The 11,339-nt window shown below is 57.4% G+C and overlaps 1 protein-coding gene across 1 annotated transcript; it reads right to left on the bottom strand.

The window, feature by feature from the left end:
• Positions 1 to 823: 823 nt before the first annotated feature.
• Positions 824 to 7,378, bottom strand: TMEM119 (transmembrane protein 119). The gene is made up of 2 exons (XM_036874116.1): positions 7,287 to 7,378; positions 824 to 2,955 (listed from the first exon to the last, which is right to left on the bottom strand). Exon 2 carries the CDS (start codon positions 2,941 to 2,943, stop codon positions 2,095 to 2,097), a length of 849 nt encoding a protein of 282 aa, XP_036730011.1. The 5' UTR covers positions 2,944 to 2,955; positions 7,287 to 7,378; the 3' UTR covers positions 824 to 2,094.
• Between the last annotated feature and the right edge of the window lie 3,961 nt (positions 7,379 to 11,339).

Raw genomic sequence — 11,339 nt, 5'->3', positions numbered from 1 at the left:
GAGAGAGCTTGTCCCACCCAGAGAGGTTGAGTGACTTGGTCCCAGCCACACAGCATCCGGGTATTCGGTATCTGTATTTAGATTCTCCCTACATTCTTGGGCGGGAGCCTGTCTGGGCTGAGAGAGGGAGGGCCCTTCCCTACTGAGCAAGACAGTGGCCATTGTGTGTTATGAAACCCAAACCCCGGCCCCCTCCGGATGGATGTGGGGTCGGAGGAGGAGAGGGGCTGCAGGAGGATGGCCTCCCTGCCCCCATCACCCCAGGGATCCAGCACGTGCTCGCAGCCCAGCCGCATCTGGATTCCAGCTGGCAGCTCCAGCACGGAGGGGGAGCAGTGGCCGCAGGGATGGCCATCAAAGGCAAGGAGGAGGCTGGTGGGCGAGGAGACACAGGCCAGGGCTGCCTCCAGCCCCACGCACCACTGGCCAAGGGTGCAGCGAGTGTGGCATTGTCCCTAAGACCCGGGCCAGTCCTTAGCCACTCTGCAGGGTCAGGGGAAACTGAAACCTCAGCCACAAGCCCCTCCACTGCCCCGTGGGGGAAACGGAGAGGTGGTGGTTCTCCTGCAGACACAGTAAGTAGCAGAGGCACGTGTGGAACCTGCCTCTGTGGCCACAAGCCCAGGGCTGATGGGGCACAAGCTCCGGCCCCTGTTCCCATAGGGCATACATCCCTCCCTCCGTTTCCCACACCAATCTGCCCATTCAGCCCCTGGCCCCAGAAAGTTGCCCCACCCCCATGGAACAGCCCAGGGGAGATGCTCCCCACCTCCCAGCAGATTCATTCCTCCCCCGCTACCGCCCCAAGAAAACCAGTGACGCTCAGGCCAGAATAAAGGTTTATTGTGCTAGTTTGTTATATCCCAGCACCTGGAGAGTTGTGCAGAGGTTGGGGGGAGGGCGGACGGAGGGATGGGGAAGAGGAACCCCCCCCAGAGCCTCCCCAAATCAGGACGGAGCTCAGGCTCCCTTGTCGAAGACTAAAGAATGCTATGGGCACAGGCTGCCAGATATGCGTGCGTGTGTGTGTGTGTGTGTGTGTGTGTGTGTGAAGGGCAGGGGGTCAGGGCCCCCCTGCTCCAGCCTGTTGGAAACCCTCCCTGATCCCCTCAGATTCCCCCAGAGTGGGGTCCCCTCACACACAGCCCTGCCCCCCACCACTTCTAGGTTGCCCTGGGGCCCTGGCAAGAAAGTTCAATTCATTTGCCCCATGCCCGCAGCAGTAGCAGGATGAGAGGCAGCCCCTGAGAGGCTGAGCCTCCACCTCCACAGCCTTCACCCTGGACCAACCAGGAACTGGGGAGGGGGCGCCCTGGAGAACATCTGGAGCTGTAACTTCCAGAGTGTTCTCTTCAGGATTTTACTCTGTAGCTGTAAAACAAAAACAAAAGTACTCCGCGGCCAAAAGCTTTTTGGGAAAGGCTAAGCGAAATCAGATTCCATGGGCACCTTTACTGCGGGACTTTTCAGAGCCTTGGGGGGCTCCAAGAGGGGTACGCAGAGCAGAGAAGCAATGTTTCCTCAATTCATTCACTGGACCTCAAAATCTTTCTTCCAGGGAACCCAGTTTGGGAAATGCTCACTTAGGAACCTGTCGTGATCGGTGCAGGACCCCTCACGGAAGCTTCCTGACTGATCTTCTGCGGTACCTCTACCTGCTTCAACCCCAGGCCCCTCTGCATCTCCCATCTGTTCAAACTCTTCCAAAACTCCTAGTTATTCTGTTTCTCTTTCCTACCTCAATGGAAAGCAGCGATGTTTGCATTGTCACAAGGGACCTGAGACATATGTTTCCCAGCGGACGTGCCTGTGACGGGGACACATCCTCAGCTCCATCTCCCCAGAGGAGCTGTACTTTGGGATGTAGCCCTTGGGGCTGCAGGGACAAATGTTCTCGAAGTCGATGAGATTCCTGAGGGTGCAACAGAGACCAGCATCTCTGCCTGCTGTAGTAGGATCAGACATGCCGGGATTTGCAGCGGGGAGTGGCCGAGTAGGGGGTGTCAGAGCACGGTCAGGGCCGAGGACCTTTCTGTGCCCAAAGAGGTGACCACCAGGGGTCCGACAATCAGGGCCGGCAGCCCTAGAGGCCTGTTAGATGCTGGGGGGGACACTGCCGCAAGCACAGGGGTTTTCGAGGGAACCAGCTGGGCCCCCAGCTTCGAGGGCTAATGAGGGAGCTGCTTCTGGCTCCCCTTGACCTTCAGCGGCTGCCAGAGCCCCATCCGCCTGCGCTGAGCAGGGCTCCTCTGGCGGCACCTCTGGTTTCTCTGCCGGGACCCCATGTCCCTGGGCTTCCTCGTCTGCCTCCTGGCTGCCTTCCTCCTCTTCCTCCAACTTGCCCTCCATCATCCTGGCTCCGTCTCCCATGCCCGGGGCGGCCCTGGCGGGAGACTTGAGGTTCTGGGTGGCGGCGAGGATGTCAGCCTGGAGCTGCTGGGAGGAATCCAGGGCCTCCTCGGGCCGGCCGTCAGGGGCCCGGTCGGGGACCTCGCTGAAGGCCCGGGGGCCCCCGGCCCGGTCACTCTGGTCCACGTACTTCTTCTTAGGGAAAGATGAGGGGTAGTAGGCAGAGGCCTTGTGCTTCTGGCGGGTGATAAGAGCGGCACAGATGATGAACATCAGCAGGAACACCAGCGAGCCCACCACGGCGATAAGCATCACGTACTGGCGGAAGAAATCCACGATGCCGTCCAGGAAGTTGGTGGGGGGCTTGGGGCCCGCCAGGGGCGTAAGCTGGGGCCCCACCGACGTGAGGCTGAGGGCTGGGGTCCGGGGCGGCGGGAAGCTCGGGGAGGAGGCCGACGCGCCCTCGGCCTCCCCGCTGCCCCCTGTGTCCTCCAGGAAGGTGGCCTGCAGGGACACGGAGTAGGACGCCGCGGGCAGGACCCGCAGGAGCAGCAGGAGAGACACAGTGAGGCTGGGGGCTGCCGCGGAAACCATGTTGCCTGGAACCTGTGGGGAAGCGAGGCGGGAGAGACGTCAGGCTGGGACCCCAGGCTCAGGGGACCCTGAGGAGGTGTGGCAGACACAGAACCTATTCCAGCAAGTCGCCTCCCTTCCCCGGGCCTGAGCCTCCCCACCATACAATGGACCCCATCCCGGGGTTCACACTGGTTCCCCCGACTTCACTCTGAGCTTCCGGAGGGCAAGGGCTAAATCTTATTTATCTCGGCACCCTCAGGGTTTTGCATCATACCTGGTATACAGCAAGTGCTCAATAAACACATCTTGATGGAGTTGGCTGAATGAATAAGAACTTACCCTTTCATTGCTTGCCATGTGCCAGGCACTATTTTACATTTCTTACATGGAATTTCTCATTGAATCCTGAGAACTGCCCAATAGGGCAGGTACTACATTCTCCCCATTTTCCAGGTGAGGAAACTGAGGCTCAGAGGGATTAAGTGACTTGCTAAGGAAGAGCTGGGGTTTGGATGCAGGCACGGAGGGAGAGAGGATGGTAGGGCTCAGTGAGTAACTGAGAGAGCTGACCCCCTCCTCTGGGAAGCCATCCTCGCTGCTCCCAGCTCCTCTGCGGTCCCGTCTCTGGAAGATTCATAGGTTTTGAAGCATCCAGATTCTGAGCTCAGCAGAGGCCGGTGTGAGCATGTGCCCCATGGCTAACCCCCACCTCAAGGCTCAAAGCAGGGCCTGGAGGCCCAGAGGGAACCCTCGTGCCTGGAACAAAGCTGGAGCCTAAGTCTTATGGCCGCCACCAAATGGGATCCAGATGAACCCCGCACCTCCCTCCCCCCGCTGGAAGGTTGCTCCCGACGTGAACCCCCCAGACCCTCCCCGGCCCAGACAGCCCGGCTGACTAATAAATTCCTTATGGCCCAGCTTTACGGCGGAGTCCGGCTTCTAAAGCAGTACATCTCCCAGCCAGTGTGAGTCAGCCTGGCCTCTCAGACAAACCCAGGAACCCCTTCCTGCGCCCCCCAGGCTACCCCTTGAGAGCCTCTGCCCGACCCAGAAGAGGGCCCAGGACTCTGGATGGGGCTACAAGTGCCAAGATGGAAAAGCCTCACGATCCCCTGACTGAGGTGCCCTCTCCAGGGGATGGAAATGGGGAGACAGAGGCCCAGAGAAGGCAAGGCGCAGGCCCCAGGCCACACAGTGAGTTCCTGGGCTGGAGCAGGAAGTCAGGTGCCCAACATCTTGACGGCAGGTCCCCTTGACTGCCCAGGCCTCAGGCCCAGCTCCGTAAAGTGGGTGATAGTACCAACTCACGCTGACTTGGGGATTCAGAAGATGTTATAGGAATGACACGGGGCCACTGAGTGGCTTGTTCCAAGTGACCTGGGGCCTCCTGATGTGACATGAATTTGGACAAAGTGGCTCAGATGGCAAAACACAAAAGATAATTCCCAGGACATCAAATGAGGCAACACTCACCCAGGGGTTCATTTTAAATGAGTTGGTCACCGTGTACTTTTATCACGGGTTACTCATCTGAGCCCCTTTTGTGGGTGCAATTCCAAAGAAGCCCTGGGCACTAACATTGTCTCCATTTTTCAGATGGGGAAACAGAGGTTCAGAGACAGACAGGCACCTGCCCAAGGACACACAGATGCTAAGTGTCAGAGCTGGGATTTGAACCTTCTTCTTTGTGACTCTGAGAATTCACACACACACCCAGCACACTCTCTCTCATGTGCCTAAGGCTGGCCCAGGAATGGGCTCCATCACTGGTTGACATCACTTGTCAGCTGGAACCAGGATCTGAGATGTTCCACAAAGTTTAGGAGCCTTCCTGGGCCCTCCACTCTCTGACACTTGTTAGCAAATGTTCCTACAAACAGCTTTGATCTTGGGGGTTTTTGTCTCTTGCCAGTCACCTCCCTGCCTTCCGCCTTGTGTCAAGCCCGGGAGAGACCTTTCATGGCGGCAGCTGAAACTTCTCACCATAGACGGCAACTCTGACCAGTGGGGCCTGAAGACCAGGGGCCTTTCCTGGGGGGATGGCTGTGAAGTTTCTGTACTGAAGCTCCGCAGGCAGCAGAGTGATAAGGCCGGTTAGGCCAGGATTAGAATCCTAGCTCCATCTGGGTCTAACTTGGCTGCCCGGCCCCTCTGGGCCTCACTTTCCCCATTTGTAAACTGGGGGCAGGGTGAGGAGGTGAGCACAGGGCCTGCCTCACTGAGCTGTTAGGACCGGATGAGATCACGTTCAGAAAGTGCCTGGTGCAGAGCAGCTGCTCCCCGAGGGAAGGTGAAATTCAGAAGCAGCCAAATTTCTACCCCAGCAGAGATGCAGGACCAGCCAACATTTTCCCACCCCAAGTCACAAATGATGATTATCCTCACCTGATGTGTAAATTTGCTCATTGTCTCCCACCATTCTCCAGGAAAGAGCAACTTTTTTACCTCGTTGAGGGAAATCTTGTTGAGTGGCCAGTGAGGAATCCAGGACCAGACACGTGCGCACACACACACACGCACACACACACACACACACACGCTCACACACGAATGTGCGGCAGTGAGTCGGACAGAGAAAAGTCCTCCTTTCCCCTGGATCCTTGGGGGCAGGGGCAGAGGATAAGGAAAGAGGCCACACAAACTACCTCTGGATCTTAAAGGCTGAGACCCCGACTCTCAGAGTCCCTCACACCCACCACAACCCTCCCCTCAGGGCTCCGGGGGAAAGGTGCAGGCGAAGTGCGGGGAGCCGGCCAGGCCTCACAGGAGATGGCTGTGTGACCCTGCTCGACGAGCCCCCTGACCCTTCTGGGCCTCAGTCTTCTATCTGTAGAATGGGTACCCTGGCCTGGGCTGCTCTGAAATGATCGTTCTGCCCATCAGCTGCCCCCAACTCCTCCCTGCGTCCTCATTTTTTCCAGGATGTGGAAACTCACAGGCCATTAAGAGGTGGGGTCAGGCCATCCCCTCTTGTTTAACCCAAGAGGAAACCCAGGCCCAACACTGGGAAAGGCCTGCCCAGGGTCGCACAGCCAGTCAGGGCAGAGCCTGACTGGAGAGGTGGCTCCGAATACCTGGGAGGAGGTCATTTCCCAGCCGTGTGTCTTGAGGCCAGGCAGATCACCTCTCTGAGCCTCGGTTTCCACATCTGTACAATGGGGATAAGGCCACCTTCCTGGACTATTGTTAGGACAAGAAATAGCAGTGGCTGGCACAGTGTAGATGGCAATTAGTGGCACCACGTGACTATCCAGGACTCCTGGCTGGGAGCAGGGACTCTCTTCAGAGCCCAGCTCACTCAGAGTTTATTGTTTTCAAATGTGATATCCCCACTTGAGGTCAGGAATAGGCAGATGAGGCAAATCCATCCCTAAGGCCAAGTTCCCCAGAACCTGAGACTGATGGGCCAGAGTGGCTGCCCCACCCCCATTCAGAGACTGGTGGCCGGCGGGGAGGGGTGGCCCACAAAAATCTGGCTTCAATTAGTGGCCTTGTGGAGAGGGGTTCTGGCTGAAGCTCTGCACCCCTGCTCCAGGGCAGCCGAGGACAGGGACCTGGGCCCCTTGGATGGGAGACCTGGGGAGGGACGGGGGTCCTGAAGGCTCAAAATCCACACACACACACGCACACACATGCACACACACGCACGCACACGCGCACACACACACACGCAGAGCAGCAGCAGCACGGGCACACAATACACAGACACAACACAGGCACAAAGACACAGACGCATAACATCTCGACACCCCAGATTGCCCACCAGCACAGATACACAGAGAACACACGTGGACACACAACGGGCTGGTTCTCTGACAACGTGTGCACATGTGCACCCCCTGACCGCCCCCCCGTGTATCCTCACGGACGGGACCACCCCCATCCATAGCACCCGCCCGCAGACCCTGGGAGCACCTACCCTGGTGCCCACTCTCCAAGAACAACACATCCCCTGCAGCAAGACCCCAACTGCCCACACACAACTGCACACAACCCACACTCCGGCCAACCCAGCACGGCACTCGGGCGGCGTCCAGGGTGCACACACATCCCGCCACCCACACAACCCACACTCCGGCCAACCCAGCACGGCACTCGGGCGGCGTCCAGGGTGCACACACATCCCGCCACCCACACAACCCACACTCCGGCCAACCCAGCACGGCACTCGGGCGGCGTCCAGGGTGCACACACATCCCGCCACCCGCCCCCTTAGCGCAGATCACGCACAAGTAGGCAGCATCGAACACAGCCTCAAAGCTCACACATACTTAGAGAAGCCCCCCAAGCACTCACACTGGCCCCCTAAACTCCAAGACACACCAGGCTCCCTGGAGAGAGGAGGGGCCCCCAGGACTCACCAGTGCCTCCTCACACAGGGTGTCCCGCCAGGTGGAGCCGAGCAAGTCCGTGGCAGTGCCCTGTGGCCGCAGCTCTGGCTGCCGCCCGCCCGCCCCTTCCCTCCCGCCTCCTCCCGCCTCCCTCCCTCCCCTCGGCGGGGCCAGCTTGATTTCATTAAGTGGGTTTGGGGTGGGGACAGGGGCAGGGGCGGGGCCAAGCTCGGCCACACACAGTCCCCCCTTGCTCACGCCCGTGGGCGTCCCCTCCACGCCCCGGGGACACCAGATGGGGCACTTCCTCCCTGACCGCCTGTCCCCAGGGCAGTCTGAGGACGACAGACACACAGACAGGGCCGTGCTGTGGAGCGCCCATGGCCCAGAGAGCTGGGATCCTGCCTCCCCTTCTGAAGGGGATGAGGTCAGGGAGGTTCCGAGGTCCCTGAAAATGAGGAGGAAAATTCCCCGCACTTGGTTCCAGCTGTGACTCAGGTTTTCCGAGGCTCAGAGTGCAGAGTGGGAGCTGGGCTGCGTTTAAGGGATGCATGGAGGGTCAGGCCTGAGGCAGGGAGCAAGTCCTGGCACCCACTGTCTGGCCCTGGTCAGGCCCTTTCCTTCGGCAGGCCTCTGTTTCCCCATTCGCAGGGGTGGGTGGGAAGCCCTCTGGGTTCCCTATGGCTCTAACATTGTGAGATCTGTGGCCTTGTGATACCCCAATGGAATGGCCAGAGCAGGAGTCGTGGCCCCATTTCCCAGATGGGGAAAGTGAGGCAGGGTGAATTCAAGAGGCTCACCCAGGGTACCGGGCCCTCTGGCAGACCTGAGGAATCCAGTGGGACAGTAGTCCTTTGCATTCATTCATTCCTGCACCATTCATTCATTCATCCATCAAATGCTTAATGAACACCTGTAGAGCACCAGGCCCTGTGCTGAGCAGATTTCAGAGGTAATCAGACACAGCCCAGCCCTCAAGAAGCTCGCAGACTTCCAAGGAGAAGCACACGTATGTAAATTATTTTTTTACAAAACAGAAATGGGTCTGTGGCAGGAGAGAGGCCAAGGGCTCAGGGAAGCCCAGGACAGAGAGAGATCCCCTGAGAGAAAGAGGCAAGGAAGTCGCCCTAGAGGATGTGGCTGTGAATGAGCAGAGTCCCAGCAAGAGGAGACCTAGGAAGGGCATCCCAGGAGGAGGGACCAGTGTGGATAAAGGCAGGTGGCTGGGAACGCCACGCACGGACAAGGGGCTATAATTAAACTGGGCTAGAGCATGAAGTGGACGAAAGGGAAGAGCTGATGATTAGGGTGGGAGAAGTCACCAGGGCAGGGCTAAAGTCTCAGAATGGCATTCATCCACGAGGCAGTAGGGAGCCAGTGAAGGTTTGGAGCAGGGGGAGTGCGTGAACGAACAGGTCATGACCACCCTTTAGGAACCAGGGCCCTAGGTTGTAACTATTCCCTTCTGTGGTCCCAGCAGCCACGACTCACCTGCTCAAAGAAGGGGTAGCTGTTTGGAAAATAAAACCAGAAAATTTCCCATCTTCTCTGAGATCACCCCAAACCTTGCATCCTAAGGGAATGGGGAACCATCCGCCAATGGACACACACACAAACACTCATGTGCTCACATGCCCCCTGGGGCAAGTGGCCGCCCACAGACATGTTGTAACAGCTGAGCCCTCCTGAAGATGGCCAGGGGGTGTCCCAGCCCCATCTTAGACCAGATGGCAGGTGAGCATGAGCGATCAGACCTGCCCCAGGCCCCACCGCCTGAGGAGGAGCCCCCGCCCCAATCGTCTGCGGGCTGAGGGGACTCGGATCCCAAGAGATCAAGGGGCAGAGGTACAACCAACCTGAACAGGGCCTGCTTCCAGCACGGGTGGCCCAGAGGCCCCAGACTAAGTTGTGGTCCCATGCTGTGTTCCTCCTTTGGGGCCAGAGCAGTCCCAGACCGGAGACAGAGAGCCCCAGGTTCTAGGCCTGCCTTCACCAGGTCCTGCCCCATGGGGAGCCTCTTTCATCATCTGTAAAATGAGGATAGAGAATTTCTTCTGTTCACAAGGCTGCTGGGAAAATCAGGAGTCAGAGGGTGTAAACATGCTGGACAATACAAAAGCATTGGCCAGGTGCCAAGTGTATAAGTTTCCTACAGCTGCTATAACAAATTATGACAAACTTGGTGACTTAAAACCACACACCGTTATTATCTTAGCATTCTGGCAGCTGGAAGTCAGAAATGGGTCTCACTGGGCGAAGATCAAGGTGTCGGCCGGGCTCTGTTTATCCCAGAGTCTTCACAGGGAGAATCTGAGTCTTTGCCTTTTCAAGCTTCTAGAAGCTGCCTGCATTCATCAGCTCACAGTCCTCTTCCTCCATCTTCAGAGTCAGCTGCAGGGTCTGAGTTCTCACGCTGCCACCTCTCTGGTTCTCTCTTCCAATCCCTCTTCCACTTTTAAGGACCCTTGTGATGATACTGGACCCACCCAGATAATCCGGGATCAGTTCCCTAAGAGCCTTAACTTAATCACACCTGCAAATCCCTTTTGCCAGGTAAGGTGACATACTCATATTACAGTTTCGAGGAATTGGGATGTGGACATCTTTGGGGGGCGGTGCGCGGGAGGGCATTATTCTGTCTCTCACACCACGGTTGCCTATGATTACTTGTTCCCTGCAGAGCTGGCTGGAATCCTCCACCCTCCAAAGCACTGGGTTTTCCTCCCCCCATAGAGCCTATCATTTTGCCTCAAACCCAGCGGGTTCCAGAAGACCTTGGGGGGAGAGAAGTGAATGAGTAAGCAAAGCCCATTCAACAGATGTGGAAACTGCGGTTCATGGCGGCGTGACCTACCTGGGATCCAACAGCATGTTGGGGATCAGAGCCCTTGCTTCTTCACCAGCCCTTCTGTGTCTTAGCTGGAAGTGAAATTGCCAGGCTGGTGACCCCGTTAAAGTGCTATCAGACCATGTTTCTCACACACACACACACACACACACACAAAGACACACTTAAGCCAAACATCTCAACTTTCTACCTGAGTACAGAAGAGGGAAATGTCGGCCACTGATGGCAGAAAGAAGGATCCCTGAGTTCCAGCCCCCCCTCATGCATCAGCTGTGGGTGGCTGGGCAAACCTCTGCCCCTCTCTGGGCTGCAGCTAAATGTGGGGTCAGTCTAGATGCCCACCACAAGCCTGCCAGCGGTAAGGTTCCAATGCTGTAACCTTCTAAATTTTATTCATTCTACAAACATTTCTTGAGCATTGATTTTACACCCAGCCCAGTGTCAGGCCCTGGAAAACAGTGAGGAGCAAACACAGGCACCAAGACAGGAGACCTGCAATAAGCAAGTAAACAAAGAAATGAATATCTGACTGCAAACTGACCTAAGAGTTGGGATGGGGCATTTCTGGGGCTATGGGAGGCCAGTCTGGGGGGACTAGTCTGGTCCTGGAGCTCCTGGGGACCTCCATGAGGAGGTGAAAGTAGAGTTACTCATGAAGATGAGGAGGTATTTAGGAAGGCAAGGGTGTGACAGGATTCCTAGCAGTGAGAATGGCACATGCAAAGGCCCTGAGGTAGACGGGAACCCAGCACCTTCAGAGCAGTTCCTGAAGATTATTGAATAGATGAACTAGGTGTATGGGGTCCAGAAACTTTGCCTGTTTTGCATACCGCCATAACTCCAGCATCTAGGATAGTGCCTGGAACACAGTAGGTGCTCAATAAATGCTTGATGCCATGTCAATGACCATTCTGCCCTCCACTCTCACATTCCCAGGTTCCAGCCACTCCTCATCCATCCTGAGGGACTCACGGTCCACATTCTCCAGCTCTAGGACCTGTTGCGGGGTCTGGCCCGGGTGACCTCCACAGCCCGCAGCACCATGGCTCCAAGGCAAGGGCAGGCCTGGGGCATGGAGGCGGCCGGGCCACTCGCTTGCGACCTGCATGTTCAGAGGCAGAGAGCAATGGGTCGTCTGCCCAGCCTTGAAATGATTCAGAGACCCCACCTGTGCCCACCGTGCCCCCCCCCCACCCCGCTGAACAGCCAGGGCCGAGGAGGAGGGAAAACCTCAC

This window comes from Balaenoptera musculus, chromosome 14 (assembly GCF_009873245.2).
Source record: "Balaenoptera musculus isolate JJ_BM4_2016_0621 chromosome 14, mBalMus1.pri.v3, whole genome shotgun sequence".
In the NCBI taxonomy this organism is placed as follows: Eukaryota; Metazoa; Chordata; class Mammalia; order Artiodactyla; family Balaenopteridae; genus Balaenoptera; species Balaenoptera musculus.
This window is presented reverse-complemented; position numbering and strand designations above follow the sequence as displayed.

What these genes read in the sequence shown, in the direction of transcription:
- TMEM119 (XM_036874116.1), bottom strand. Translation starts at nt 2,943, where the DNA reads ATGGTTTCCGCGGCAGCCCCCAGCCTCACTGTGTCTCTCCTGCTGCTC.